This window comes from Amorphotheca resinae (assembly GCF_003019875.1).
Source record: "Amorphotheca resinae ATCC 22711 unplaced genomic scaffold M430scaffold_3, whole genome shotgun sequence".
NCBI classification, from domain to species: Eukaryota; Fungi; Ascomycota; class Leotiomycetes; order Helotiales; family Amorphothecaceae; genus Amorphotheca; species Amorphotheca resinae.
In genome coordinates, this window is record NW_020194473.1 from 773,673 (window position 1) to 801,577 (window position 27,905).

Here is a 27,905-nt window from a genome sequence, read left to right on the forward strand (position 1 = left end):
CGCGTGCGGATCCGCAACATGATGGTGCGTCTTCCGAGGATATGTGAAGAGGAGAGTAGAAGAGCAGTCGGAAGGGAAGAGTGTCGGCAGATGATCCATGACTAGTGCTCTTGGGTTTCTTGTCCTGCCCTGAGAGGTAAACGAATAGGAGTTGACCGATCCTCCCGGTACTCTCTGCCGAGGCGAAGACCGGTTATGTGAGACACCCCCGCTTCCCCAGAACCGACCCCACGGGGTCCTAGCCTACCCGATATTAATAACCATAATAATTAGACCGGCAGACCCTGACACGTTCCACGTGGTCTAGAACAATATGGGGCAAACTTTCGGGTTGTCAACTTCTTAATACCGGAATTTCGTATGGTTTTTCTCACTTAGCAGACGGATACCCACCAATTGCTGTGCCCCTAATGGAAGCGCAGGGTTATAGGTTATACTCCTCATTGATGTATGAGCATATCCTTTGCAACTCATACAAAATACTGGTACACAGTCGACTCGACTGCTCCAATCAGCATCCCCACCTTCAAATCAGACGACGGCAAGATCTGTGTACAGACCATCCCGGCAACACCCTTCTCGCGGTCTGCCCACCACCAAGTGTTTGGCAGCCCGGCCCAATGGACAGTATTAGCGCTGCGTCCTGTTGCACCACGGTGCGGTGTGATCATGAAGGTCAAGCCCCATCCCTGAGCCTGGTCGAGCGGCTGCGGGTAAAACTCATCGAAAGGAGCAACGAGGTCGGGCTTCACACTCGAATAATGCTTCCGCGCGAAATTGGGAAGTTGGGGGATCTGGTTGGTGAACATATCCTCGACGGTGGATTCCTGTAGGATGCGAGATCCAGTTGTTGGAGAGACGCCGCCCTTCAGAAGCATCGCAAGAATTTCTGTTCGCGCCTTCAGTCTGACAGACTCTGGCGACGTGTGGAACTATCTGATGAGCTGGACTCACGGCAGTATTCTTGTGGGTTTGCAAAACATCCACCTCCGCCACTGCCGAAGCATGTTTTGATCTCCTTTGTATCAGCAGTAAGAGGACGGTGCATGAGATGATCACGGATTGATAGCGTGCCATCTGGAGCCCGTTGGTGCATGTAGGCTAGCTTCTCCTTCATTTGTAGAGTTGGAAACATGTTGATGTTTTTGAGGCCCAGTGGCTCGAATATATATCTCTGCATATACTCATTCAAGGACATCTTGGTGACTCGTTCCAGGGCCACACCAGCCCAGTCAATATTAATCTGTATAGAGTCAGTAATTTACCACGGTCATAGAGAGGGTTTTACTCCGTAGTTGAATTCTTCCCCCGGCTGAGCTATCAATGGCTGCAAAATATCAGAAACTTGCCCGGAGAACTCGTCATATCCAATCGGTCTGCCATAATCCGCAAGTTTCGAATTATAGAAAGTGTAGCCAAAACCCGCTGTTCAGATATTAGTCTCCGTCAATTAACAACAATCCTCCAAACAATGAGCAGAAAATCAGTACCGGTATGAGTGAGCAGCATCCGCAACGTGATCTTCCTCTTCTTTTCCTCCAACGTGCCATCCTCACGCAAAACCTTAACATCGCGAAGCTCAGGACATAGTTTTTCCAACTGCTCAGCATCATCCAACGCGAGCTTTCCCTGCTCTACCAGCTGCATCAGCGCAATTCCGGTGATCAGCTTTGTGCACGATGCAATCCAGAAAATGTTATCCAAGCTCATGGGCTCAGGCTGCCCTTGGCCTCGTTTTCCGGATGCATGCGCAAACAACTCTTTCCCGTCCCTGTTGATAATCACCACGGAAGCTCCTGGAATGCCATTGGGTTCGCAGCATGCAGCATTGATCAGGTCCTGTAGGACTTGAGTACCGTCGCCTTGGGCGTTTGAACCCATAGTAAGAATTTAGAATTGTGGAGGCGAAAAGGATAGACTCGTAGAACACCTTATGAACTCCAAGGGAGCTTTATGGTCGCACTCCTCCATCCTTCAATGCTTCGTAAAATTATGAAACGTAATGGCGAGTCCCGGGTGTGGTATTTCTCCGTCTTTTGAGGAACCTCGGAAATCGGAATTGTATTTCCAGGTGTAACCCAACCTTCTATTTACCGCAGACGATTGGTGGCTAATCTACCTACCCCAGAGAAGTGTCAATTCGAGAGGGGTTTTGGTTTTAAACCGCGGAGTAGAAGAGCATCTGCAAGGCCCCCCTCGCCGCTACTCTTCGACGCAACACTCTTCACAGCACCCCGACTCACTAGTCCTTTGCGCACTCCAGCCCTTTGCGGCAATTAGTGAAAGGGTTGGTAGACTCGTTAGAAACATTCCAACTATCACTTCAAGTTTTGTGCCAAGCCAGGAATATCAAGATGCAGCGCATAGTAGGTCCGCGCGCAATCCGTTCTGTGTACAGGCCTCTCAAGCCTCTTGGCATTGTGTCGTTGAACTCTCCTAGAGCTCTCTCAATCTTGCACCAGGACACAACAAACTTAAAACCAGTGAAGCAACCAGTCTCGACAGCTGCAAGCACAGGTGGCAACAGCAGACATGACACAAAAAGATGTGAGAGCACTCTCATCAAGCCCGGTCAGACAGGCTGGGCCCTTCCTGTGGATCTTTCAACCACATCGCGACGAATCGAATCGTGCAAGGGAAAGGTCGCAGTTGTGACAGGAGGCGCGAGAGGCATCGGAGCGCAGATTGCCCTTGGCCTGGCCGAGGCGGGCGCCATCCCGGTCATCTTCGACATCCTGGACGAGCCTATCGCTGCGGAATTTGCGCCAATTGTCCAAGCATGTCAACAGACCAAGTACTACCGCACCGATGTCTCATCTGTTGAGTCTGTCAGCGCCTCGTACAAAGCCGTCATCGCGGACTTCAAACGCGTCGACATATGCGTCGCTGCTGCTGGCCTTATCAGGGAGACACCGTTCATAGACGTGCCTCCCGCCGAGCTGGCGCTACAGACTAACGTCAATGTGTTCGGCGTCTTCAACACTGTGCAGCAGGCGGCCAATATAATGATCCAGCAAGGAACTGGCGGGTCCGTGCTCGTCATCGCATCGATCGCGTCGCACCGTTCGCTGCCAGACCAGCCGGCCAGCGTGTACGTCATGACCAAGTACGCAGTCCGGGGCCTGGTCAAGCAGGTGGCGGTCGAGCTAGGGAAGTACGGTATCAGAGTGAACTCGATATCGCCTGGCTATGTGCAAACTAAGCTTGCGCTCGACATTGCGACGCCGGAGAAGCTCGAGAATTGGAATGCGGCGTCGGCTTTGGGCCGTATGGAGAGACCTGATGAGTTGAAGTCTCCCGCAGTATTCCTTTGCAGTGATGCGGCAAGCTTTATTACAGGTCCTCCCCCCCTCTACGCCCCCTTAAACCCTTTCATGTCTCTCCGCTAATGCCATGATCAGGAGCGGATTTGATCGTCGATGGCGGTGTTATAGCGTAATACCCCATCTATCAAAGATGCGTGGTATTTATCCATGACTTGGCACATACAGTGACATACTTGCTGTTGGAACATGTTGGACTTGACAAAAATAGTAATTGAGTAAGGATTTAACGTACCAAATGAAAATGGCAAACCATTAAGCCTCATTGTATCTTCCCTGAAAGTGCCCATGATCCATCACCGGTCGGTGAAAAGAAGATCGGGTCCATTAATATACTATGAATATTGCCGTAATGATGTCCAACATCCGCCACAATCCTGCCTTCAATCTGGCCAGGCGGAGCATACCTATCCACAGCCTGCGAGGTCTCTGTCGACTTGAATCGGCATAGTCCTCGCGTTGCAGGTAAAAGCGGTGCCAAAATCAAAGTCTGGGTATGATGTTGCGCAGTGTAGGTCTATTACTCTTTTCTTCTCATGACCACGCACCGTATGTGAAGTATTGTGGTTGAATTAGAGTTCCCGTCGTCTTGCGGAGCGCGTATAAATCGTGGGCCCCTCGCTTAATTCGAGTTACCCCTATCCCTGATTAGGGGACTGGTCCGTGCAACGCAAAAAGTACTTCACCTCACTTACCTACCTACTTGACCTACCTAAGGTAAGGTGAGTAAGGTATTCAAACTTTTTAGCAAGTGGAACGAGAGCACGTAGAAAACTACTAAACCATTTGCAGGCAACCCAATCCCGGGAGCCATATTCAGCGGCGCGCTGGCAAAGAATGTCCATCTGCGTTTCTCTGCACAGGTCTTTGCCAGTTCCTCCAAGTCCCACAGCTTCCCGACTATCAATCCCAACATTGCCAATAAGTATTCGTGCAGCATGGGGGTTGACGGCGGCCATGCTTCATAGGTCAAATGATCCGCCGCAACGGCGATGGTTCTAATGCCACTTCAAAGCACAAATGGTGGGCGGATACCATCGTTTAGATGCTTCTTCCCCTTTAAATCGTCATGTTTTATGCTGTTATAGTATTGTTTCAATTCTGAAATTAGACGATTGCTTTTGCGGAGTTCAGCTTAAACTTCCCACGGTTGATGAGCGACATATAAGTTATAACAGCGTGTCCCAATGAGAGCCCGTCTGTGGATTGAAGGTTATCTGCTAGTCGTACTTGCAGAAGTCTAGCAGCGGCTCCAGGTCGATGATATTGTGCTCGGGGGCCTTGCGCCGAACGCTGGCAATTGAGTGTTCTCTGAACCCCAGTTTCGGGGAATTCTATTCCCTTCAATTATCTCTTCCCTCGCGGATCCGGCTACTAATGCTATTATGCTGGCGCCAGGAGAGGAGATCTAGCACCCCAAGCTGGTCTTTTTCGCCGGGTTTGTCGAAAACACCTCAGGAAGTTCAGGAACATCCTTTGCAGCCAACCCCTTCGACACTTTTCAGAGAACCAAAACATGGAAGCTTGCTATCTCCCTCCGATGCCTCCATGACGGTCAAGATCTGTCAATTGCGAATCTACTACATTTGTCATTCGCTGCAGCAATGGTAATGACAAAATGGATTCACCGAGCAAAAGATACTTGAGCGATGCGACCAACTTCCAGGTTGATCAGAAAGCCTCCGGCGATCTACCCAGATATTTCTACCATAGTGTACAAAGTGCATGGGGTGCAAAAAGTCGAAAATCGTCGCTGTTTGGAACAATAATGGACGAACCCCGCAAATTGGAATTCCGCGGAATCACAACAGCGCAAGAATCAATTACTCTTGGATTGCCATGCGAAACTCTAACATACTTTTTTACCCCACATTCCCCCACATCCCCCACAAAACTTAAAAGTATATCCCACGATTGTTTCAGGGACCGCAAGGGCAAAAATTGACAGACATACTTGAGAGTTCAGGAGAATGGGTTCGTTCTACAAGGGCTACTTGTCTACAATCAGTGGAAACTGGCTTCAGACTGGAGTTACACTCTGCTCAGCGATGACATTTCTTCTTTTTGGATACGATCAAGGAGTTTTTGGAGGTCTCATTGCCACGCCGCAACTCCTCAACGGTCTTCACATTGCCGCCAGCGACGCCGACACCCAAGGAACGGTTACTGCAATCTATAATATTGGCTGTCTTGTAGGCTGTCTTATCTGCGCAACCATTGGCCAGAAGTTAGGTCGACGGATCTATATAGTTATCGGAGGCCTGATTCTCATCCTCGGAGCAAGTATCCAGGCAGGATCGAATGGAACGGGCATGATGATTGCGGGTCGGGTAATTGCCGGCGTGGGCACCGGAATGGAGACATCTTTCATACCGATCTGGGTGTCTGAATGTGCACGAGCTGCTCATAGAGGTGCTCTCATCGCCATCCAGCTCTCCCTGGTCCTCTTCGGCCTGTCGCTGGCCTATTGGTTCGATTATGGCACAACGAATAACTTGACGGGATCAGTGGTGTGGCGGCTCCCTCTAGCCTTCCAAGTCGTCTTTGTCCTCATTATGCTCTGCACTGTATTCCTACTCCCGGAATCCCCTCGATGGCTATACTCCCATGGCCACCTCAAAGACGCTGATGACGTTATGGCCCGTATCCTACAAATTCCAGTCGATCACCCCACAGTTCTCGCTCACAGGGCTGAAGTTCTAGAAGCTTTGAAGATAGAGAAAGAGACGAAGTTCCACCTCAAAAATATCTTCTTCGATGATTCACCTATCAATACATCCTGGCGGATCTGGCTTGGTGTCATTGTCCAATTCCTTCAGCAACTCGGGGGTATCAACCTTATCGCCTACTACGCGTCCTACATCTTCATCCATAACCTAGGCAAGACGCAGCAGCAAGCCAGCCTACTCTCCGGCGGACTAAGTCTCGTCTTCTGGGGAGGATCACTGACGTCTATCTACACGGTAGAGAGATATGGCCGACGACCCGTATTACTGATCGGTGCAATCTGCACATCAATCGCCATGATCCTCTTCACGATCGGTCTAGCCCTCAACACCTACCACTCCCTAATCCTATCCATCGTCTTCATCTTCCTCTTCGAATTCACCTTCGGCGCCTCCTGGTGCATCGTGCCCTGGATGTACGCGCCCGAGGTGACGCCGCTGCACGTGCGACACATCGGGGCCTCGCTGGCCGTCGGCATGGAATGGCTCATGACATTCGTCGTGGTCAAGGTGGGACCGATCGGGATCACGCACGCGGGCTGGAAATTCTATCTGCTGTTCTGCATCTTCAACGTGATCCAGGTCATCTTCGTGTGGTTCTTCGTCAAGGAGACCAAGGGCCGCACGCTGGAGGAAATCGATCTGGTCTTTGCGAAAAAGGCAAAGAGGAGAGAGTTACAGGCGCAGATGCATGGTCGAGAGTTGGATACGAGTACCGATAGTAAGGAGGCTGTGGATGTGGAAATGCTTGAGACTGTGACGCGAGACGTATGACGGACGAATCATGAGGATTTAGATAAAGTGTCTCCGGCTTGCTACCATGGCTATATTCAGATAAAGCGCAGAGAACAGTCACACAAGTCGTTCTCTAATGAAAACAGAGAGCCTGTGTGTCAGAGGCACTGCACGGAGCCGACTGTCGAGTAGACCAAAAACATCCTCACGATGAAGCTCTACACCTACTTCAGCGCATAATATACATAAGGTACGTAATGGCGTATCTGGGATTTCTTTAAAGTAAATAAATCTATGCAGCTCTTGAGATGCAGAACGCAAATAGCCAGAAACACAAGACATGGTTCTCATGCGACGTCGAGAGCGAAATAATCTGAAACATTAAGAAACTATTCTGCTCGCGCTGCATGTACGAACACAGCTCTAGATTATATATAGGGGAAAATGACATTTCCACTAATTACACAATATAATCTCTGATCGGAGGGCCTCGATCTAGATAGACCGCGATCGTGAGAAGATTGGCCACGATATTATTGGGTGGCAACGTCGATACTCCTCACAAAATTATTTAAAAAGGAAAGTGGGCGCTGGAATGAGTACGTACAAATAAGAGGCTCTCAAATGCCCCCTTAACGCCAACGCTCAAATGAGTTAGGAAAGATGAACGAGAGGCGAGATCCTTTCTGAAAGGCCCCTGTCTGTTACTGCTGGAAAGCATATCCCGACTTCCCTCTGCCAATGGTCCTGAAGCTCCTGCCTGCGGCCATGATGTCCAAACGGCTCACTGTCGCAGACTTAAGATCCGTCATCCCTGAAAACCAGAATCCGACGATGACCACGAGGTAGCTGAGAAGGAGAATAGAGCCCTTGAAGTAGTTACTCTTCCCTTCGCCGTACATGTAACTGAGTAGAAAGACGCAGAGGATGACCGTAATCATATCCCACTGTGGGAAGATCAAGGTGAAGATGTGATCGGCGACATCCACCCCTTCCAGCCACTGCCCATTGATTGCGCTGAATAATACCAGAGCTGGGATCTGCAGTAGGCAAACCTGAAGAGCGTATGCTGATCCGATCTCCATGGAGAGCGCGATGTTACCATTCATGGCAAATGATATGGCATTCTATGCTTTTTGTCAGATGGCAGAGGGATATATAGGGGTGCAACGGGATCTTACCAGAAACTCCGTGGTGTTTGGAACAAGAGCAAACAAAGTTATTCCCAAAAACTTCTCATCGACTGCTACATTTTTGAGCACCACATCGACTGTGTTGACCAAGATCTCAGCGATAAGGGCATAGAGAATGGTGGCTACACACAGAATGACGGAACTCTTCGTTCTGCTCCAATTCGGTGCATCATGTCCCCCAGCGCTAGCATCAAGGGCTTCCGCAGTAGCCGCTTCATCATCCGCGACAGCTCCAGCCCTCAAAGTCGTCGGCTTATGAGATGACTGTGGGATACCAGTGACGGCAGAAGATCTGCGTGGACCTTTTGTAGCATCCCTGGCAGCAATTGCCGCTGCAGTCGCTGCTATTTCAGTAACTTCGCGAACAATATTAGTGTTTTGTGCTTCCAAAAGCCCGGGAAATTGAGGCTCGGTTCTCGGGCTGTCTCCCCCATTGCTTTTGGGCGGCACAAGATGTGGTGTTTGGGGCATCTGAGTCGATCCATCAGGCCCCATAGACTCAGAGGGCGAGTTGTATTGGCTTCCTTCCTCACGGTGACCAAGACCAACCTGCTTCAAGGACTGTCCTAAAATGCGTTTGTAAAGCTGCGAATCACGAATTTCCGCGCCTCGGGTAGCATCATTAGCGCTTACCTGCCTTTGCAGTCTATTATGGGGAGTCACGGGATGCTGATGACCCATGGCATTTTGCACCTCTTGCGTCTTCTTCTCTTCAATTTCATTGTTCCATATTACTGCAGCATGGGTTCGTAGTGTGAACCACAATCCGATTACGTATGAAAGGAAGAGAAGGGAAGCGGCAAACCAGCAGTATGGTCGGACTGCGTCGAGATAGAACCGGTCATCTAGAGCTGGGATTTGTGCGAAGTAGCAGCGGCGACAATCACGAGTGGGGGAGTCATCGGTGTCAACACAGGTCAGACAATTGAGCTCATGCTAAAGGATAACCGTTAGTAGCGTCCGCATACGAAGTTGCTTGTCAACTTACAGTGCCATAAATCTGATAAAACAATGTGGGGCCAAAGGCGGCGATAACTGCAAATAGAAGCATAGTGGACGTCACGCCTGCTGATCTAGCATTGAATCTTTGCGTCTTCCGCTTGATGGCCCCGAAACACATGGACAGGCCGGGCAAGAAAAGTATTCCGGCAAATATGCTGCCGATGATGCTTCCCTCTACAAGTTGGCCTTTACCTTGGTTTAGTGCGACGCAGTAGAGGAAAACCTCTACCAGGGTCGAAAAGAAGGCGTTAATAGCAGCACCGAGGCCCATGGAAGACTGCGCAGATATTGAAGCTACTGCCTGGCCAATGAAATATGCCAGGGGGATGATTGACAATAGTGCTCCCACAAAGATGAAGGCCGGATGCGTGATTGGCAGCTCCATACCCAGTACTTCAAGAAGAATCCAGTAATCAAAGATGACGAATAAGACGACACTCGTCAAGTTGATCAGGAAAATGTTTGTACCATCGACCGTATACTTCCAATATTTCAAGCCGACTGCGCGATAGGTGCAGACAAGGATGGATGAATTGGGAATATTGACTCCTCGAGAATAGTCCGTATCCGACTGGAAGGTCAATGCCAACGGGTGGCGACGAAGATGATAAAATAACAGCATCGTAACCTTACCCATAGGAATCCAGAAGACCAAAAGCCAACAGATACCGGACACAAGGAATAATAGGGGGGTGATCAGTCCATAGAAAAACAGGAAGAAAATGACGCGTCCAGTATTCCACTGGCCTCTTCCAAACAATCTCCTCTTGAAAGGACGATCAGTCGGTTCTCGCTGTATTCTTCCACGTCTAGTGCGACCCAAAAGGCTGTCGGTTTCGCTGGCTGTGGAATCTATACTCCTTCTTGAGCGTCCGACAATGGAGCGACTTCCTTCGGGGCCGAAAAATAGTCGCCCGTCTTCAATATCCCCGTTCTGCCACTGCTCATACTCAGTAATACTGCGTCCTTCGCCTTCATCTTCGTCAGCATACGCTTCGTCTTGCTCAAGTCGCACGAATTGCCCGAATGGATAAAAGAGATACCCAGCAAGGCCCCAGAGAACTCGACCATATTCAATCGCACTGGGGGCGGCGGCGAAGGTGAAGCACACAAGGGCCCCAACGAATGCAACGAATGCGAGCCACCAGCCAAAACAGATTGTCCACAAGATATTGAAGAAAAGTAACCAATTGCTGACTCTACCGCCAGGGGAAGAATGAATGTCCCCCTCGGCGGTCTTCTGTACCGATCTGTTCTTCTTATAGAGTGCCGGCTTCCAGATACGAATACCAAACGGATGGGTCTCATTTATAGCCTCCTGGCGATCCTTGAGCGTGAAGCTCTCAGCATCACTCAGGTTGTCTTCCTCCTCATCCTCTTCGTCCGGGGAATCATCCACGCCACGAAGTGTCCCTTCTCCCACAGAATCTGCAGTTTCCTCCTCGGGAATCGGATCGCCCGTAACGCTGTTACGCTCCGTCTCCGCTTCAGCTTCGGCTTCTTCGTCGTGAGACGAATCAACTCTCGGTAAAGTTGGCTGCTGCGGTGCAGGACGTCGTCGTAGAGAAGAAGCCTGGTGTCTGACAGAGCCAAATCCAGAGGACGATCCGCCAAGCGCATTTTGTCTGGTAGCTAGATCACCCTCTATCTCAGAAACATCGTCGTCTACAGAGAATTCTTGTCCACGATGGGGCGCTTGCACATTCGACGAAGCACGCCGAGGCATTCCAGGCTTCTTTGATCGCTGGCCGCCTCGACCACGCTCTGGTCCTAACATCGGCGATCTTATAGGCTGAGCCGACCGGGACGACTCCATATCGGTGGCTCTGTGTTCCGAAGGAGGCTGGGACGTCATCTGTGGCTGCGTCTGTATAGAACCTTTGATAAGGTCAGTCTCGCGGTTTAATAAAAGGCCGATAATTCAGATCAGTTATCGAAGCTGGGGCTATGTACCATATGACAGAGACTCGGGTCTGTGTCTGATTGTATCCGTAGACTGGAAACTCTCTGAAAGTCCCAGGCCTACGTCTTGGGAGCCCGATGATTCAAATCTGGCCAGAGGATGTCTGGTATCGGTTGCCGAAGTAGGAGTCGATACGGGCGGAGGATTCTGCGCCGGATCCTTCGCAGAGACAGCGCTGTTGTCCTGGTTTGAAGACATGGTCGCTCGTTCGTTATCTACAACGCGGGGAATGGCATCTGCGAGAACGGCGTTGATAAAAGGAGGCCGAAAGCTCGTCCAAGGTCGATAGGCTTGTAATAAGCGTTGTCGTTTTCCTCAGATGCGCTCCACGTCCTGCGCTCTGACAGCTGCTGAAGGGAACAAGAAAGAAGATGTTGAAGGCATTCGAGGCGTGGTGCATAAACAAACAGCGGAGGGCCGCGGGTCCTGGAAGAGCCTCTTTCTTCAGCCAAAATCGACTTCTGTCAGTGTTGGGCCGTAGATATCGTAGAGATCGGAGTCGAGAGACGTCAAGACACTGCCAGCTGTGTCTTTATCACGCGCACGCGCAGTGAAGCAGGATTTGGAGACTGTGTTTGGGTTGGTTGCCTCCGCTGCCAATATTGGAAGTTATTATTGGCTGACTGCCATTTACCAATGACAATTTCCTGGAGTTTCGCCTTCGCCCGCGCCCGCGCCGCCGGATCCCTGCAAGCGTCCGGCCAGCTGACCTCAGCAGAGCCTAGCTGGGTCACGTGCGCTGTGCATCTTGCCTTGACGCGCGAAGCTGAGCTGCCTTGGAGAAGCACGGCGACAGCAAGCTCAACACCTCTGTACACACCAACCCTGTACAGATCGACAACCATACCACACCCTCTCACGGGGACGCCATCCACACGCTCGGTGAAATCGATCCCTTTCCATCCGTATCCCGCCCGTCGACTTCTCTCGCCATAGCGCTTTCACCATGGCGCTCGACAGCTTCTTCCACAACAAGATCGAGAGCATGAAGCTCGAGATCATCCAAGGCCAAGCCGTTCTGCGCAGACTGGAAGCCCAGAGGAATGACTACAACTCCAGAGGTATGCACCCAAGCGCGGCATCTGCCAACCTGCTGCTAACGGTGCCACAGTGCGCCTGCTCAGAGAGGAGCTTGGGTTATTACAACAACCGGGATCATATGTCGGGGAGGTCGTGAAAGTGATGGGAACGAAGAAGGTCCTGGTCAAGGTTCACCCCGAAGGCAAATATGGTATGGGCAGCGAGGACCATGGTCAAAGAGAGATACTGACTAGCATCCAGTCGTTGATATTTCGGATAACGTCGACATATCCAAGCTCACTGTTGGCAAAAGAGTCACCCTTCTATCGGATTCTTACAAACTCGAAAAGATGCTTCCATCCTCCGTCGACCCTCTCGTATCCCTGATGATGGTGGAGAAGGTGCCTGATAGTACCTACGACATGATTGGTGGTCTGGACCAGCAAATCAAGGAGATCAAGGAGGTTATCGAGCTCGGTCTCAAGCATCCCGAGCTCTTTGAATCTCTGGGTATAGCGCAACCCAAGGGTGTTCTTCTCTACGGTCCTCCCGGAACCGGAAAGACTCTATTAGCAAGAGCTGTTGCCCATCATACCGACTGCAAGTTCATCCGAGTATCAGGATCCGAGCTTGTGCAAAAATACATCGGAGAAGGTTCAAGAATGGTGCGCGAACTTTTCATCATGGCGAGAGAGCATGCTCCATCTATTATATTCATGGATGAGATCGATTCGATTGGATCATCTCGTGTAGAAGGATCATCAGGTGGCGATTCCGAAGTTCAGAGAACCATGTTGGAATTGCTCAACCAACTTGACGGTTTCGAACCTACCAAAAACATCAAGGTCATCATGGCTACCAACCGTCTGGATATCTTGGATCCGGCGCTATTGCGACCGGGACGTATCGACCGAAAGATCGAGTTCCCACCTCCAACCGTTGAGGCACGCGCAGACATTCTGCGCATCCACAGTAGAAGTATGAACTTGACTCGTGGTATCAACTTGACCAAGATCGCGGAGAAGATGAATGGATGCTCTGGTGCTGAGTTGAAGGGTGTCTGCACAGAGGCAGGAATGTACGCTTTGAGGGAGAGGCGGGTGCATGTCACGCAGGAGGATTTCGACCTGGCGACGGCGAAGGTCCTCAACAAGCACGACGATAAAGAGGTCAGCTTAGGCAAGCTTTGGAAGTAGAAGAGCGGTGAGGGATCCACATGTATAACAGCACGAGATAGAAGAAATTCAAGGTGGGCAGTATCAGCACAAAGCACAGCGGCCTGTGGCCTCCAACCGTCGAAGAGCGGTCAGATCTTGATAGGTGACTCTGGTTGAATTGATCCCTTCACTTCAGACGGCATTGGATCCATTTTGAAAGTGTTTTCCCCCAAGAGTGGCGGGCTCACGATCCTCAAGAGGTCGGTCGGTTTCCATGGCCCAATTCCATGGGATATATATATCGACCCGCATCCTCTAGAATTACTGATATGGCGCTTGACGAAAGAAGGCCCGATTAGATCATCTTCCCCTCATATAGCTAATTTTTAAGTAATTGTTTTTTGTTGTTTTTTCTCCCTTTTTGCTTTTGGTGGTTCGTGCTGGGCTTTGCCCCTGCGGCGCGCAATGCGGAGTAGGAGTTCCCATATCGATATCTGGGGTAAACCTAAAGACGGCCATGCCGTCCCAGTATTTCTTTCCATCCTTCCATTCCCATGATGGCATAACCAGGGCGCTGATCCTTACCTCTTCATTTCGTCTCGGTATGCGCGAGCGCGGTCTGCGAGAGAGTGCCTCCCCCACGATGTGTAAGAATCGACGGAATAAATAGCAGCGAAGAAGACATAAAACATACAACAGGAGCCGAACGGAAAGTCGAAGCCGCGGGAGGTAGAACGCGCCTTCGTACGGGATTGTATACTGGTTTGTGGTTAGTGAGCGGATTGGCAGAATGACAAGTAGAGTGGAGAAGAAGCAAGGTTGGGGTGCGGCCCATGACGCACAAGCTTGCTCTTCGTATCCGCAGGGTAAGGTATTTATCAGTTGGGCCCTCAAGCTGCTGCGCTGCTTCAACAAAGACCTTACTCGTGAAGTAAAAGAGGATACATCATCGCTCAACTCGCAGCTTTAGGTGTTGAGTTCCTCGATATTGAGTGTGCTTTGTCCAGAGCAGAGCAGAGAAGCTGGAGCCTCGCTTCTCACGATCCTCCTTCCCCAGAATAACCCCGTCCTCAAGCCAGAAAGGTATTTACTTCTTGTCTATTCACTGCACTCGCCAACCATCCATCTCCCAAGGCCGTGGATTCACTAGAAGCTGACACCCGATCGATCTTGCGAATAGAAATAATCCCAAGATGTCTCAACAACTTCCCTACAGGCAATACAGGAAGCCATCGCGGCAAGCTTCGATGGAGTGAGTTTGCTGCGTGCTTGTTGAGCTGAGCTCTGCTAACCATGCCAGTCCTCACAACGACCTCAACCCGCACATTGACCACTACATTGGCATCGATGTCGGGACGGGCAGTGCCAGGGCTTGCATCATTGACTCCTCTGGCGATATCAAAGCTTGTTAGTGCTTCCCCGCGTCCCCCATCCCGCACCCCGCAATACTGACCTGGGGATAGTGGCCACTGAGAACATCGGGTTGTGGCAGCCCCAGAACGGCTACTACGAGCAATCTACCACCGACATCTGGAACTGCATCTGCATGTGCGTCCAGCGGGCCATCACCCAGCATAACATCGATCCCACGACCGTCCGCGGCATTGGTTTTGATGCGACCTGTTCCCTAGCGGTCTTTGCTCACGACACGGACGAGCCAGTGCCTGTCACGGGGCCGAACTTCGAAAACGACGGCAATGATCGCAATGTCATCTTGTGGCTGGATCACCGACCAATTGAGGAGACCGACAAGATCAATGCGACCGGCCACAACCTCTTGCGCTACGTCGGAGGCAAGATGAGCATTGAGATGGAGATACCCAAGGTTCTTTGGCTGAAGAACCACATGCCGCCTGAGCTATTTGCACGCTGCAAGTTTTACGACCTGGCAGATGCCCTAACGCACATGGCTACGGGTAATGAGAATCGGAGCTTCTGCAGCACCGTCTGTAAGCAGGGTTACGTGCCCGTTGGCGTTGATGGGAGTGTCAAGGGCTGGCAAGAGGACTTCTATGAGGCCATTGGCTTGGGTGATCTGACCAAGGATAACTTCAAGAGGATGGGTGGAGTTGACGGGGTGGTGAGCCTTTTTCATGATGTGTTTTTGTTTGGAAGAGTACAATTACTGACTTTGCATAGAATGGGAAGTATCTGAGTGCTGGTGAGTTGGTGGGCACTCTAAGTGAGAAGGCTGCAAACCAGCTGGGCCTGCCACCTGGCATTGCAGTTGGTAGTGGTGTCATTGATGCCTACGCAGGCTGGGTTGGTACCGTGGGTGCCAAAGTCAGCTTGAGTCCCGATGAACTTGATAGCGGAGTGCCCAAGAACGACATGTCACAAGCATTTAGTCGGTTGGCTGCAGTGGCTGGAACGTCCACTTGTCATCTTGCCATGTCCAAAGAACCCGTCTTTGTCGACGGTGTCTGGGGACCCTACCGAGATGTCCTCCTCCCAAATTACTGGATGGCGGAGGGCGGTCAATCTGCAACAGGAGAGCTCCTCAAACATGTCTTGGAGACGCACCCCGCATACAATGAGACCATGTCCATGGCAGAGTCCTTCAACACAAGCATCTACGACTACTTGAACTCCCACCTCGAGGAGCTGAGAGAGAAGAAGGGGGCGCCGACGATCTCCTACCTCGCGCGGCACTTCTTCTTCTACGGCGACCTCTGGGGCAACCGATCTCCCATCGCAGACCCAAGCATGACGGGTTCGATCATCGGCATCAGCAGCGACCGCAGCATGGACGGCCTCGCGCTCTACTACTATGCGACGCTAGAATTCATCGCCATGCAAACGCGCCAAATCATCGAGACGATGAACGAGGCTGGGCATTCGATCACCAGCATCTTCATGTCAGGCTCCCAATGCCAGAACAAGATCCTGATGGAGCTGATGGCGACTATTTGCGGCATGCCGGTGCTGATCCCGCGCTACGTGCACGCGGCAGTGGTGCACGGTGCGGCCATGCTCGGAGCCAAGGCGGCCAGCGCCGACAAGGAGGGCAAGACCGAGGACCTGTGGAGCATCATGGATCGCATGAGCAAGCCGGGTAAGGTGACGCGGCCGGGCAAGAACGAGGCTGAGAAGAAGCTGCTGGAGGTTAAGTATAAGGTGTTCTTGGAGCAGTGCAGGACGCAGCAGGAATACAGGAAGGTCGTGGATGAGGCCATTGAGGGTTGGGGTTCGGCTTAGGTCGTCGTCTTGTTGATGGTGTGTCGATGGACTTGGACCGCCCCCTTTCCTTCCCTCCTGCCCTCCTTGCTCTTTGCTTCATACCTCCGTAAGTGGGTGTTGCGCGCAAAAAAACGAAATAAAACAAAATGGTTAATAGATTAGACTATGCGGAGCATTGAGAAATTATATCATGGATTTTCTTTTCATTCAGATCATTCATTATTGATTAATAGGTAGAGAGAGAGAGATGCCAATCCTATCCTATCCTGTGGCGAACAACGCCAGCCAGCTCAACGCCTAAATCAATGAATACCTCCCTCCCCCCCAATCCACCCATCCAAAACCTAATCCCAATAAATTATCCATATCATAAGCACATACCACGTTTCAAATCCATCCATCCCTAAGGCCTCCGATCCCCATCCGTCTTCAACCTATAAGTATCCGCCAAGCCAGGAAACGCCTTCGCGAACTGCGGTCCCAAACTCCAATTCTCCAATCTTCTCAGATGCCTCTCAAACACCGGATTAATTCCCAACTCATCACTATCGGGACTCTGTATCAGGGCGTCCGTCGGTTCATAGGGCCAGTCTAGAGACAGGGTAGACGTGAAGGGCACGAAGAAGTTATCAAAGAGGTAGTCCCGGGGATTGTAGTCCCGGACCAAACGATCGCGCATCTTGGGCCACGGCAGATGATCGATCCAGGCGGGGTGGGAGGTGAAGAGTTGGGAGGGCCGCGGCGTGAACCAGGAGGGCAGCCGGTCGTAGTTCTCTTGCGTGGGGGCGATCTGCCAGCGCATGAGCAGGAACATGATGTAGAAGAGGGCGACTTTTTCGGGGAGCGTGGAGAGATCGGGAAAGGTGGCGAGGATGTCGGTGAATACTTTGGAGAGGGGGTGCGCGTGGATGCTGCGGGCGGGGTTAAGGAGGGAGGAGACGCTGGGGTAGAGGGGCCCGATAAGCTTGGGGATCGGGACGCCGTCGGCGGCAAGCTGTTGGCGTTCGTGGAGGAAGTCGAGGAGGAGACTGTCTAGGGGACAGGTGGGAGGTCCATTTCGGATCGGTGCTGAGTGCCCGGCCATCTCCTCTGGGCCAAGATTGCCATTGAAGTTGGTATTGTTGCTGGTGATAGAGTTACTTCGATGTGACGGGCTCTCCCTGTCTGATTCCCTAGGGATCTGTTGGAAACTCGACGGTGCTGGTACTCCATTTATCCCATCGGGGATCTTGGTCACCCGTTGAGTGCCGTCCAGGAGGAAGTCGAGACCCAGTCTCTCAGGCCCCATATCCAGATTATGCGCCATGTCGTATCTCTGCTGGCTCAGTTGTTTGGCTTGCGCGGTTTGTATTTGTGGATATGCACGGGGCTCGTGGCTCATTGGCACGCCGGGGGCTTGCCATTGAGAGGAGCCTCCAACAGCGGGGGGAGAGGAGGCACTAGTCGGCGTCGTGACATTACGGTTTGAGGAGGAGCTTGGTCGATTGGGTATATAGGATGGTGCCGGCGGCGCCGAATAAGAAGATGCTTCAAGGCCTTTTCAAAGATCAGTCAATATTCTAGACAAGTACATGCCAGCATCAAACCAGCTACTGACCATGCTGTCCAAGAATCGGATGGATTAGAGAGAGCACTGAAGACAGGCGCTTCTTGATATCCGCATTCTCTGCCTCCACCAGCTCTTTCTGCCTCAACACATGCTGTAGTTCTTGGTATGGCTGTTGCGATTCCAATTCTCTGATGCGCTTCTCGAGGTTCCCGATCTGATTCTTCGTCCGTTCCCGGATTGCGCGTTGGGCCTCGCGATCGTTGGCACGCTTTTTGGCCAGTTGGTCGGGGGTCAAGTTGGCTACACCTCTCGAGCTGGTGCCCGTGCCCGCGGTCCGCCGTTTTTTGTTGTCGGCGGTTGGATCTGGCGAAGGCGCATCGAGCTGTTCGGCAGGACGCTTCTGTGTTTGCTGTGTCGCGTCGCCTTGGTTGTCGGCGTCGCCGTCGCCAGGAGGCATTTCTGCAAGTCGCCGTGCCTGGGATGACACGGCAACAGCTGGTGGAGGAGTCGAAGTCATGAACGGTCGGGTCGATGGGAGTCCTGAGTCATGTGGGGGAATCGACTGAACTTCATGATTAATTCGCTACGGGCAACGGCGGACGTAACGTACCCGCATGGTAGAACCATGACTCGCTAGATGCGCCTTGGCGACCCGAGATCATGTGATATTCCTAATTCTTTGCCTGCAATTAACCACAGTCAATGTCAGCTTAGGTATGCCAATAAATTGATGCGAGACGTTCAGGAGGTGAGAGACCGAGTTTTCTACTGCCAGTTTCGGGAGGTGGAAAGGTGGGGGAATCTACATCGAACTAAAGCAAGTGGCAGAGGCATCAGCAACGGTTTCGATAAATGTGTATTTGATCTTGCATTGACTATGATATTTCCTGATATTCGCATCTATAGATTCTGTCTTGATGCTGGTGGCCGCAGGGAGGTTATACATGCACCTCGAGAATGCCAGAATGTGACTATCCTAACAACAGGAATAGCTCACGTCCCATATGTCCTCCAATATACCCTATCAGGCTATCATTTATATGCCATCTCCGTGGGTCGACTCTGGTCCATCCCCTTCCGCCCTTCAAATAAACCAGGTCCTCATCCACGAGCATTCCCCGTATATTTTCTCAAAAGGACGGCCTCCATTAGAAGTCGACCGCAGGGCTCCGTCAAGGATGAGTAATTTTGTGAGCAGAAGATTGGTATAGGAGATCTACTGCCGTTGGTACCGTATTGCGCTGGTAGGTAGAGGGTTATCCACGCCTAACACCCTATTTCAGTGTTTCCCTTTCTTCTTGGTCGGAGCCTCTTCCTTGACGAAGTTCCCCTTCACAAATGCATCGCGAGCAACAGTGTTGATGATACTAAAGCGTTTAGGCCCAAGGAGGTGTCCCCCATACCACCGTGTGACAACGACCATGACATTCCAGATGTCCATCAACTGCATTAGGTGAAGCACGCGCCCACCCGCCGCTGTTTCCCCATCATCATCGCAATCCTGGAATGAAACGCCGTTTTCCCCTTTGATCCTCCATGCCGTAATGTTATGGGTTGCAGAGCGAACCTTCTTATCACTGTCGAGCAAGTGTTGCAGATACTGCTTTGCTTGCTCTGGTGAAGAGACCGGCGCGCATCGAGCAATGAAAACCGACTTCAGCTCGATCACGACGTCAGACAAGGTCCAGGGAGGTTCTTCATCTTCTGGCAATCTCGATGCCTGGATAGTGGGACGTATAGCAGCTATTGGGGCCTCTTGATGGGTCGCGCTGGACTCGTCCGTCCCGTGACCGTCGTTCTCGACTGCTGGATTAATCGCGGATTCAAGGTTACTGTTGATGTCCTCGATCACATCAAACAAACAGACCTCACCAGGACGGTAGAGCTTTCCAAGAGTCTCTCGAAATACATCAACGATGCGCGAAGCCTCTCCTTTTCGTGCCTGACCCCCCGAGCTTTGCGTCCCGAGGACGGAGGGTGGCACGTCGGGATAATCGTGAGGAAACTGGATTCTTAAGGAGGCGGCTTGCTGGGGAAGATGAAGAACATAGACACCTTCCTCTCCAGTAGCAACCAGGGATTCGTCCCCATATATAGAGTTTATGGCCTCCACCTCGTTCTGAAGGTCTTCATTCATCCTTTCGGCTGAGGTTGGTGATTTGCGGTGGTGGGAATTTCGGCGCTTAAACCTTGAGCCGCCGGGCGGTTAATCCGACGCTAGCAGAACTAGGTATTTAACCTTACAGTACCAAAGTCAGGGGGAGGTCAAAGAAAAAGCCAGGGCAAGCCGAGTTGCTGGAGATGCTTGAATGGTTCAGAGGGTGCACGTCGTTTTGCTCCACAAATTGGGTATTTGACAGGAGCGGGAGCATAGAAAGATCAAAACCCATACGTCTACCTAGGTATCTATCTAAATCTTTGCTTCTACGATCTATGATCTTGGCCTATCTATAACTTGCTCTTCGGACCAACCAGATCTTCTACCTTCGCAAACTTATAATAATAATCCAGAGATTCTGGATTCAGCAGTGTGCCACTTGGTTTGATAATTCTCCCGGAGACAATCTGCTTTACTGGCAGCTCAACCTTCTTCAGGTTTACAGTTGTCTGCTTCGGCATCAGCAAGGTTCCCGCTAACATGGGGGGTCTCAACTTACTGGGATTGCAGGCGTTTCAAAAACATACTTAGGCACATGCCGGGGACTCAGCTCCTTTCTTATAGCAGTCTTGACATCATTGACCAGACTACTGGTCAATTTCTCTCCAGGTCGCATCAACAAGAATAGCATCACACTCTCGTCCGGGTCTTGTGGCCTCCGTTGACCGACGCATATTGAATCTGCCACCATCGGGAAAGCATTCTCCACGATACTATAGATCTCTGCCGAGCCAAATCTCACCCCCGAAGGATTTAGAACTCCGTCCGCACGGCCTAGGAAGACCAGATTTTTCGTGACAGGATGGATCATGACGAAGTCACCATGAGTCCATACATTATCGTACTTCTCAAAGTATGCCCCGAAGTACCTCGACCCATCCTTGTCGTTCCAGAAATACACGGGCATGTTCGGGAAAGCGGCTGGTGCCACGAGCTCCCCAGGTGTGCCGTGTTCAACTGGCGCACCAGGAACACCTTTTCCTCCCTCAATCAGAGAGTCATAAACTGCAACTGGTGTTCCAAGACTAGGGCCTTGGGTCCCGCCAACGTAGACAGGGGTTAACGGATTGTCCTTGTCGGAGTCAGTATTAAAGTGCACTGAGGAAAATGTTCAAATAATGGCTTACCTCGCCAAAGCAGCCAGCCTATTTCATGAGGTTAGCTAGGATGTCGTGATTTATTATTGGAACAGGACTTACTAAATCTGTACCGCCAGAAATATTGGCCAAATGTACGTGCTTTGGAAACCCAACGTCATAAAACCATTCAAATTGCTGATCCGAAAGTACCATTCCCGTTGAGGAGACATGCTTCAAATTCGAAAGATCGGTAATATCTTTTGGGGCAATACCGTTCTTTTGTAACTCATGCATCCATCTTGGGCTTGTTCCTAGCATGGTAACTTTTTGATCCCCAAGCAACTTCACAAACGTTGTGATATCTGGCTGGAACGGACTGCCGTCATAGAGAATCACTCTTGAACCAGCCAGTAGATTCATAACAGAAGCGAAGTACATAATCCAGCCGGTGGTGGTATATTGTAAAGCGACACTGTCCTTTGTCATCTCCCGGTGCAGCTTTATCTCCTTAAAATTGGAGAGAATAGCACCACCCGCATGCGTAATGCATTTTGGTGTGCCGGTAGTGCCAGAGGAATAAGCGATGAAGAAAGGGTCACTGAATGCCGTCTTCTCAAATTCAGCTCCCCTCGGAGTCGCTTTTGAAATGAATTCTGACAGTGTTTGGGTTTGTGGTACGCTGCTGATATCGACTGGTTCTCTGAACCTAGGCATCGAGACCATTCCTTTGAATTCAGAGGTCCCCTTCATTCCATTGGCTATCTCAGTCATTTTCTGCCGCAAATCGACTCTCTTGCCGTTGTATACGGCGACGTCGTCCATAAATATGTACTTTTCTTATCAGTATAGTGCAAGAAGCGTGCGACTTTAAGAAAACAAAAATCGGGAGACAGAAAAACCATGATTTGGAAAGGATTTTAACTGCTAATCAACTTGATCTACTTCTGTTATAGAACTCTGATTAAGAATTGTAGAGCGTTAGGGGGGAGCCAAAATATTAACTCAACTTCTGAGTTCGGTAGCCAAACAAAGAAGCTTGAAAAAATTCCTTTGGTACCAGATTATGTCGATTAAAGAGTAGAATTAATTCGTACCTTTGGTGTAATTTGTAATGTTCTCTGGAGGACTCCTTGAACACCCATATCAGTCGAACTGCTGCTGAATAGCCCTCCCAGTGACAGGATAGCCAAAAAGACCTTCAGCGTATCCACAGAGTTGCTTGCCACGACAGCAATTCTGTCCCCCTTTCGTACGCCATGTTGTTTCATCGCATTTGCCAGTCTCGCTACCTCGGTCCTCAGTTGTCCCCATGTAACATCTCGAATTTCCGTGGCACCCTCCCGAACCTCTGTCAGGGCAACTTTGTTGTCTTCCTTCCCATCGGTACCGCGCTGTGAAGTTGGCGCACCAGGGACGCGAGAGTACAGCAGATTTTCTGCAGCATTCATGTAAACGCCATCGAACCAGCGTGGTATCGAATCTATTCGCGCCGTCTCGTCGACGACCTTCGTATATGAGCCACTATAGATTATGCCGAGAAATTGAAAGGCCTGGTCCCAGAATTCGGAGCGTTTAGTAATGGAGTATTGGTACAAGTCCCAGAAGGTCTGCAAAGTAATTGTTAGAAGAAAATTGTATTGTCCCAAGAGGTACCATATATACCTGTAACTGCAAGTTGTTCTTCTTGTTGACTTCTTGCATGAACCTGTACATCTCGGTGCTCTCGGGATTTGGATGCTCCCAGAGCTTTCTAGGAACGGCGAGAGAATCCATCTTTTGAGTAGACGGGAACGGTACTAGACAGAGGTAAAGTAGCCTTAGAGGTCCCCGACAGAAAAGAACGCGGCGATACAACGTGATGGGCCTATTGCTGAAGATACAGACTACCTGACCTTTCGAGAGTAGAGCTTGGAGTTACATACTTTGTAAGATGGGTAGGTAGATAAGGTAATATGTATCCGAATGTTCCTCCGAATGTTCCTCCGGATGTTCCTCCGCACATTGCCGAGATGCGGGGAAACAATATACCTGGGTACCTTATCCACCCCCGGATTTATATGTTACCTAGCCTCGCTAAGCTTCGGGTGTGCTAACAAGGCGAATGGCCGAATATTCACAATAAACCAGAATCCAGTGGGCTTAGGCTGACAGCTTCCTGGTCGTGAATATCGGACCCGGGCCTGTCATTGTGTCCGTAAAAGTCATCAGAGGCATGGCTTTGGTCTTGGCAGCTACTGGAAATCGACTCTCATGGACGGGCGCAGGAGGGTTAGTAGGAGATATGGTATTAAGGGGGTAAAGTGGGAGGAACAAGGTACGAGGTCTCCGGGCAGGAGTTCGAGGTTGAGGTGTTGGATTGAAGCCCTTGTGTGATTTTCGTATACCGGCAGAATGATGTCTGAGGCACAGACTGCCGTAATTCATCCTCGTTCAACATTCCACTGCCGTCCTTGGCTTTGTGGTCCCTTTACCCCCTGAACTCCAAATCCTGCTTCTACGCCACCAATGCAATTCCCAAATGTGTGATCAGTCATCATCACTCAAGTCCATCAGACTACCCCCATCTGCACCGAAACCACTACTCAATCTTGATCTGAACTTCCCCTTCCCCTTGGCCAACCTTTTATCGGCAAGAGAGTGTGCAGCTTCCGCCTTCCTCAGTGCCAATTCCTTCTCAAACTCCTCATCTTCTTCGAATTCCTCTCCCCCATTGGGACTACTACTAGCCGTCTCCTCAAGTGCTTTGTTCAATAACTCGGTGGCAATAGCATCCTGTGGCGATATTGCTAATGCCTCATGGAACACTTGAACAGCATCATATGGCCGTCTCTGCTCCATCAAAACCAAGCCCTTGGCGCAGAAGACCGAAGGGTCCTTTCCACCCTGCCTGAGTACCTCATCAAACTCTGCCAGGGCCAAATCCCATTGCTGCAATCTCCTATATGCATGCCCGAGGTTCGACCGTGTCGGAATCCACGCTTGTGAGTCACTGTCAATCTCGTCGGCAATCACTAGGGCTTTAGTAAACATGGCTACCGATTCAGCAAGTCGTTCCTGATGGTAGAATACAACTCCCATCTCATTTAAGAGTAGGGGGTCAGTTTTACAAAGTCCATACGCAGTCTTCAGGAACTCATCGGCGAGCGTCATGTTGTTTAACATGTGATTTTGCATACCCAGGAAGAGCTGAGGGAGATGTGTTCCCATGAAGAGTCGTGCCGCAGTGGAATATGCAGAGATCGCTTGGTCGTGTTCGCCTTCCGCTGCGAAGGTATGCGCGAACCCAATCCAGGCTGGGCCAAAATGAGGATCCATCAAACTTGCCTTGCTAAAATATCGACGAGCTTCTGCGACTTTGTTGATTGCCAGATAATATATAGCGACTGCAAGCCACGTACACGGTTCTTCGGGGTGGTTGTCTGCGAGATCATGTGATACCAGGAATAGGGCGTTTTTAAGCTGCAGTTCGTACAAGCATGCTAGATGAAGAGGATATATGCTGAAGTTGTATTTGTCGTCTTGGAGGATCGAGTTGGTAATAGCTAGAGCATCTTTAAACCTGCACTGTGTAAAAAGAAGGTCCGCTTTTGAGAGGAGAAGGTCGGGGTTCGTAGCTAGGTTGTAATGTGTCGAGAGAGTCTCAGTGGCAGCGGTGAATGTTGTCGGATTCTTGTACTTTGATAACCGTGTAGTATAAAGCATCTTCGTGAATTCAGCTGCCTCTTGCGAGGACGAAGGGTCCTCTGTGATGGATATTGAGTCAAAATCCAAGGATTCCAGGAATTGCCATTCCTCGTCTGGCGACATCAAACAGTTCTTCATGAGTTGCTCAAATGCTTCGAAACATTGCACATCTATTCGGACGGCGTCTTTGTAGCATTCCTTTGCTCGATCGAATGCGTTTTGTTTGGCATAGCAGAGTCCGCGCAGAAAACACATTGCAGCCTCGAATCGAATATTCGCTGCATCCTCTTGAGCCGCTTCATCCTGTCTATCATGCCTAACCGCTCTAACTGCTGCTTTGCTATGATGCGTCGACCCTGTTCGGCTTCCGCTTGTGTGTTGTAGTTTCCGTCGGCTGTTATTCGCGCTTGTGATGAGATGTGTGGGATTCTTCTCGCCGAGGACAGCGAGTGCTTCTTCAAACCTCCCTTGCTTTATCAAGCAGTGCCCAGCGAGATACCGACATGACGGGTTTCGGGCAATGAGGTCTTGTTTCGAGAGGAAGCTCTGCGCTCGAGTATAGTTCCCGGTTGAGAAGTGAACTTGGGCAAGCCAGAATGCATCTTTGTCATTTTCTGTCGGGGTATCAATATCTACAGAGCCTGGAAGATGTAGAGAAGAACGCACGGGTTAAGGCTAACAGCTTGTCTCCAATGAAAATGGCCGACTCATACTGGTGCTTATTCAGGGCATCCTGCCGCCAGTCCCTCAAGAACTTTTCCATGATTCGTTTTGCGTCATTCGTAGAAAGTAATCAGCCCGTATTGATCGCAATATGCCGACGAGTTGACTCCAGTAGTTGCAGGACGGTCAATCTTTCGCAGACCGAGTTGACTTCGCAGATGTTGTCCGAGTCGCGTGGGTAAATATTTGGGAAGACGCGAGGCGAGGCTGACGTTCGGTTTCTATCCGATATCTTAGACAGGACTAGCGTTGCCGAACATCACCCTAGTAAGTACAGAGCCTCCCTGCGAGGCAAGGTTGGCAACGACAAGCAACAATATCACATCATCCACGGCAGCAGACTGTCAACCCAATCCAACCAAGCACATCATTCGAATCACCGGAATCGACTTTGATATCAAGATCTTCAGCCCAAAGACCTTCAGCCCAATATGTCGGAACGGAAAGTGCTACAGAAATATTATCCTCCCGACTTTGACCCCTCCAAGATCGTTCGGACCCGCGCTCCGAAGAAAGCTGGACCAAAGGTTCAGACTGTGCGTTTGATGGCGCCGTTTCCGATGAAGTGTACCGCGTGCGGAGAGTATATCTACAAAGGCCGGAAGTTCAACGCGCGCAAAGAGACCACCGAAGAGAAATACTATTCCATTCCCATCTACCGGTTCTACATCAGGTGCACGAGATGCTCGGGTGAGATTACATTTAAGACAGACCCGAAGAATATGGATTACCAGTGTGAGAGGGGTGCGAAGAGGAATACGGAGCCGTGGCGTATGAATGGGGCTGGCAAGCAGGAAAGCGACGAGGAAAGGCTGGATCGGTTGGAGAGAGAAGAGGAAGAGAAGAATGCGATGCAGGAGCTAGAGACAAAGACATTAGATGCAAAGCGGGAAATGGCTGTTGCCGATGCGTTAGACGAAATTCGGACTCGAAATGCGAGGAATGAGAGAATAGGAAAAGATGGTCTCGAAGTTACGGTTACAAGGGAGAGCTTAGACGAGGAGAAACAAAGACAGGAGAGAGAGGACGAAGAAGCAGCGAGGAGAGCATTTATGAGACGGCATGAGGCTTTAGAGGAGATTATCGATGATGAGGATGAGGATGAAGCAGGCTCGGCGCCTCCGATTACAAGAGAAGCTGCGTTAGAGATGCCGCCTCCTAGCTTCAAGCGGGTTGTCAAGAAGAAGAAAGATCATGCTGCCGCTTTAGGGATCAAGAAGAAACCATCTCTGGTTTGATTCAGATGGGTATAACACAAGCGTTATGTTTAATATGGAGACGCTGAGGCAATAAAAGACGCCAGCCTCCGACCTACAGGTCTTAAAACACTCGCTATTTCCATCGAAGTCGTGACAACTTCCTTTTTATCTACCCGTCGAGACTTCTTATACGATATCCTCCATGATATCCTTCATGATATCCTATGTACTTCAACTCAGAGACAGGCACTGGGAAGTAGGTCAGTCGCCGGGAGAGACTATTGTCTCTAAACAGTCCTCGTCTATGTGCGGTGGAATGAAATCCCAATGTCGAGCCTATTGTTTCCCATGTCTTATAGATCGTCATGACAAAACGGCTCTCGGATCTTATCTTTCTTTGTCTTATGCTGCTTATTCGTCTCCGCCTTGTTATACCTTTTTACTATCTAATTTAAATCTTTGATTATCAAGCAGCTCAATTGCTTTCGTTCTCCAATCATTCCAGTCCAAGCCTCGTTCACAGGATCTGGTCTACGAGTCATCAGTACAGTGTGAAGAGTACTGTCGAAGCTATTTCCAAACTCACCTAGTTTAAACCGTAGGTTTAAGCTTGAATGAACCTCCTCCCCTTCACAAGATCCCTTATGCGCGTGCTTTTAATTGAACATCGCACCCATAATCCCTGGCTGGATCGCTCAGAGCAGTCTCCTGACTATCCCTACTATCAACGTGATGTTAGTGTGTCACTACTGGGTTGTGGCTCAGTCCAAATCCAAAATAGCTGTTTCCTCCAACGCTGCCTCACCGTTCACGAACGACACCTCAGGACCTGCCCTCTCTTCAGCACAATGCCCAGAAATTTCCGGGTATACCAAAGCTCTACTACACCCGGGACGAGTGTCTCTGCGGCTTCACCATCGCAAGAGATGACCTCAATCTATTCCCTGTTGGAGATGTCTTCTCCTATCTTTGTTGTCAGCCCATCATAACACTGTTTTTACAATTCCCTTGAGTCATGCCTCAACACGGCTCTCAGAATCTCACCCATTTCAGCTGCCCAAAAATCCCAAGCCAGACCCCCGCGAGAACAGAGTCTCAGTTACCTCTCTATATTTCGCACGAGCTGGCAAATAGTCAAGGCATCTCTAGAATATCGACGCGACTATCATGTTGGGGTTAATCAGATCGCGGTGGCCACTTGATGTTTGTTCATG

The 27,905-nt window shown here is 50.4% G+C and overlaps 12 protein-coding genes across 12 annotated transcripts; 5 read left to right on the plus strand and 7 right to left on the minus strand.

Annotated features, from left to right (window-relative positions):
* Window positions 1-470: 470 nt before the first annotated feature.
* M430DRAFT_16890 (hypothetical protein) lies at window positions 471-1,881 on the minus strand (the record flags this gene model as incomplete). Its single annotated transcript, XM_024863549.1, has 4 exons — window positions 471-889; window positions 955-1,243; window positions 1,289-1,425; window positions 1,491-1,881. 4 exons carry the CDS (start codon window positions 1,879-1,881, stop codon window positions 471-473), a joined length of 1,236 nt encoding a protein of 411 aa, XP_024722991.1.
* A 350-nt stretch (window positions 1,882-2,231) lies between these two features.
* Window positions 2,232-4,291, plus strand: M430DRAFT_40177 (hypothetical protein; the record flags this gene model as incomplete). The annotated part of the gene is made up of 2 exons (XM_024867376.1): window positions 2,232-3,315; window positions 4,116-4,291. Exons 1-2 carry the CDS (start codon window positions 2,355-2,357, stop codon window positions 4,289-4,291), a joined length of 1,137 nt encoding a protein of 378 aa, XP_024722992.1. The 5' UTR covers window positions 2,232-2,354.
* A 1,002-nt stretch (window positions 4,292-5,293) lies between these two features.
* Window positions 5,294-6,823, plus strand: M430DRAFT_98158 (hypothetical protein; the record flags this gene model as incomplete). Its single annotated transcript, XM_024870101.1, has 1 exon — window positions 5,294-6,823. One exon carries the CDS (start codon window positions 5,294-5,296, stop codon window positions 6,821-6,823), a length of 1,530 nt encoding a protein of 509 aa, XP_024722993.1.
* Window positions 6,824-7,488: 665 nt separating this feature from the next.
* On the minus strand, window positions 7,489-10,795 carry M430DRAFT_48559 (hypothetical protein; the record flags this gene model as incomplete). Its single annotated transcript, XM_024868005.1, has 3 exons — window positions 7,489-7,911; window positions 7,966-8,913; window positions 8,966-10,795. The coding sequence occupies 3 exons, from the start codon at window positions 10,793-10,795 to the stop codon at window positions 7,489-7,491; spliced, it is 3,201 nt and encodes a 1,066-aa protein (XP_024722994.1).
* A 1,028-nt stretch (window positions 10,796-11,823) lies between these two features.
* On the plus strand, window positions 11,824-13,393 carry M430DRAFT_116623 (hypothetical protein). The gene is made up of 3 exons (XM_024861642.1): window positions 11,824-12,003; window positions 12,054-12,173; window positions 12,224-13,393. Exons 1-3 carry the CDS (start codon window positions 11,889-11,891, stop codon window positions 13,156-13,158), a joined length of 1,170 nt encoding a protein of 389 aa, XP_024722995.1. The 5' UTR covers window positions 11,824-11,888; the 3' UTR covers window positions 13,159-13,393.
* Window positions 13,394-13,706: 313 nt separating this feature from the next.
* M430DRAFT_33604 (hypothetical protein) lies at window positions 13,707-14,022 on the minus strand (the record flags this gene model as incomplete). The annotated part of the gene is made up of 1 exon (XM_024866399.1): window positions 13,707-14,022. The coding sequence occupies exon 1, from the start codon at window positions 13,952-13,954 to the stop codon at window positions 13,709-13,711; it is 246 nt and encodes an 81-aa protein (XP_024722996.1). The 5' UTR covers window positions 13,955-14,022.
* A 290-nt stretch (window positions 14,023-14,312) lies between these two features.
* M430DRAFT_97496 (hypothetical protein) lies at window positions 14,313-16,317 on the plus strand (the record flags this gene model as incomplete). Its single annotated transcript, XM_024870044.1, has 4 exons — window positions 14,313-14,371; window positions 14,420-14,526; window positions 14,583-15,199; window positions 15,259-16,317. The coding sequence occupies 4 exons, from the start codon at window positions 14,313-14,315 to the stop codon at window positions 16,315-16,317; spliced, it is 1,842 nt and encodes a 613-aa protein (XP_024722997.1).
* A 385-nt stretch (window positions 16,318-16,702) lies between these two features.
* Window positions 16,703-18,305, minus strand: M430DRAFT_97457 (hypothetical protein; the record flags this gene model as incomplete). Its single annotated transcript, XM_024870041.1, has 2 exons — window positions 16,703-17,835; window positions 17,897-18,305. 2 exons carry the CDS (start codon window positions 18,303-18,305, stop codon window positions 16,703-16,705), a joined length of 1,542 nt encoding a protein of 513 aa, XP_024722998.1.
* Window positions 18,306-18,690: 385 nt separating this feature from the next.
* M430DRAFT_33606 (hypothetical protein) lies at window positions 18,691-19,994 on the minus strand. Its single transcript, XM_024866400.1, has one exon. The coding sequence runs from the start codon at window positions 19,983-19,985 to the stop codon at window positions 19,128-19,130; it is 858 nt and encodes a 285-aa protein (XP_024722999.1). The 5' UTR covers window positions 19,986-19,994; the 3' UTR covers window positions 18,691-19,127.
* A 177-nt stretch (window positions 19,995-20,171) lies between these two features.
* On the minus strand, window positions 20,172-23,141 carry M430DRAFT_135378 (hypothetical protein). The gene is made up of 6 exons (XM_024862405.1): window positions 22,748-23,141; window positions 22,180-22,692; window positions 21,206-21,916; window positions 21,134-21,151; window positions 20,506-21,078; window positions 20,172-20,455 (listed from the first exon to the last, which is right to left on the minus strand). Exons 1-6 carry the CDS (start codon window positions 22,856-22,858, stop codon window positions 20,297-20,299), a joined length of 2,085 nt encoding a protein of 694 aa, XP_024723000.1. The 5' UTR covers window positions 22,859-23,141; the 3' UTR covers window positions 20,172-20,296.
* Window positions 23,142-23,171: 30 nt separating this feature from the next.
* On the minus strand, window positions 23,172-25,664 carry M430DRAFT_116639 (hypothetical protein). Its single transcript, XM_024861643.1, has 2 exons — window positions 25,436-25,664; window positions 23,172-25,383 (listed from the first exon to the last, which is right to left on the minus strand). Exons 1-2 carry the CDS (start codon window positions 25,530-25,532, stop codon window positions 23,612-23,614), a joined length of 1,869 nt encoding a protein of 622 aa, XP_024723001.1. The 5' UTR covers window positions 25,533-25,664; the 3' UTR covers window positions 23,172-23,611.
* Window positions 25,665-25,803: 139 nt separating this feature from the next.
* Window positions 25,804-26,941, plus strand: M430DRAFT_33609 (hypothetical protein). The gene has a single exon (XM_024866401.1). It carries the CDS (start codon window positions 25,924-25,926, stop codon window positions 26,728-26,730), a length of 807 nt encoding a protein of 268 aa, XP_024723002.1. The 5' UTR covers window positions 25,804-25,923; the 3' UTR covers window positions 26,731-26,941.
* The last annotated feature ends 964 nt before the right edge of the window (window positions 26,942-27,905 follow it).

Excerpts from the sequence above, each read along its gene's own strand:
- M430DRAFT_116623 (XM_024861642.1), top strand. The coding sequence starts at position 11,889 with ATGGCGCTCGACAGCTTCTTCCACAACAAGATCGAGAGCATGAAGCTC. Across the intron at positions 12,004-12,053 it reads GAATGACTACAACTCCAGAG|TGCGCCTGCTCAGAGAGGAG; the intron begins GTATGCACCCAA and ends ACGGTGCCACAG. Across the intron at positions 12,174-12,223 it reads TCACCCCGAAGGCAAATATG|TCGTTGATATTTCGGATAAC; the intron begins GTATGGGCAGCG and ends ACTAGCATCCAG.
- M430DRAFT_33606 (XM_024866400.1), bottom strand. The coding sequence starts at position 19,985 with ATGAATGAAGACCTTCAGAACGAGGTGGAGGCCATAAACTCTATATAT.
- M430DRAFT_135378 (XM_024862405.1), bottom strand. The coding sequence starts at position 22,858 with ATGGATTCTCTCGCCGTTCCTAGAAAGCTCTGGGAGCATCCAAATCCC. Across the intron at positions 22,693-22,747 it reads AGAACAACTTGCAGTTACAG|ACCTTCTGGGACTTGTACCA; the intron begins GTATATATGGTA and ends ATTACTTTGCAG. Across the intron at positions 21,917-22,179 it reads CATTACAAATTACACCAAAG|TACATATTTATGGACGACGT; the intron begins GTACGAATTAAT and ends TGATAAGAAAAG.
- M430DRAFT_116639 (XM_024861643.1), bottom strand. The coding sequence starts at position 25,532 with ATGGAAAAGTTCTTGAGGGACTGGCGGCAGGATGCCCTGAATAAGCAC. Across the intron at positions 25,384-25,435 it reads CAAGCTGTTAGCCTTAACCC|AAAATGACAAAGATGCATTC; the intron begins GTGCGTTCTTCT and ends ATACCCCGACAG.
- M430DRAFT_33609 (XM_024866401.1), top strand. The coding sequence starts at position 25,924 with ATGTCGGAACGGAAAGTGCTACAGAAATATTATCCTCCCGACTTTGAC.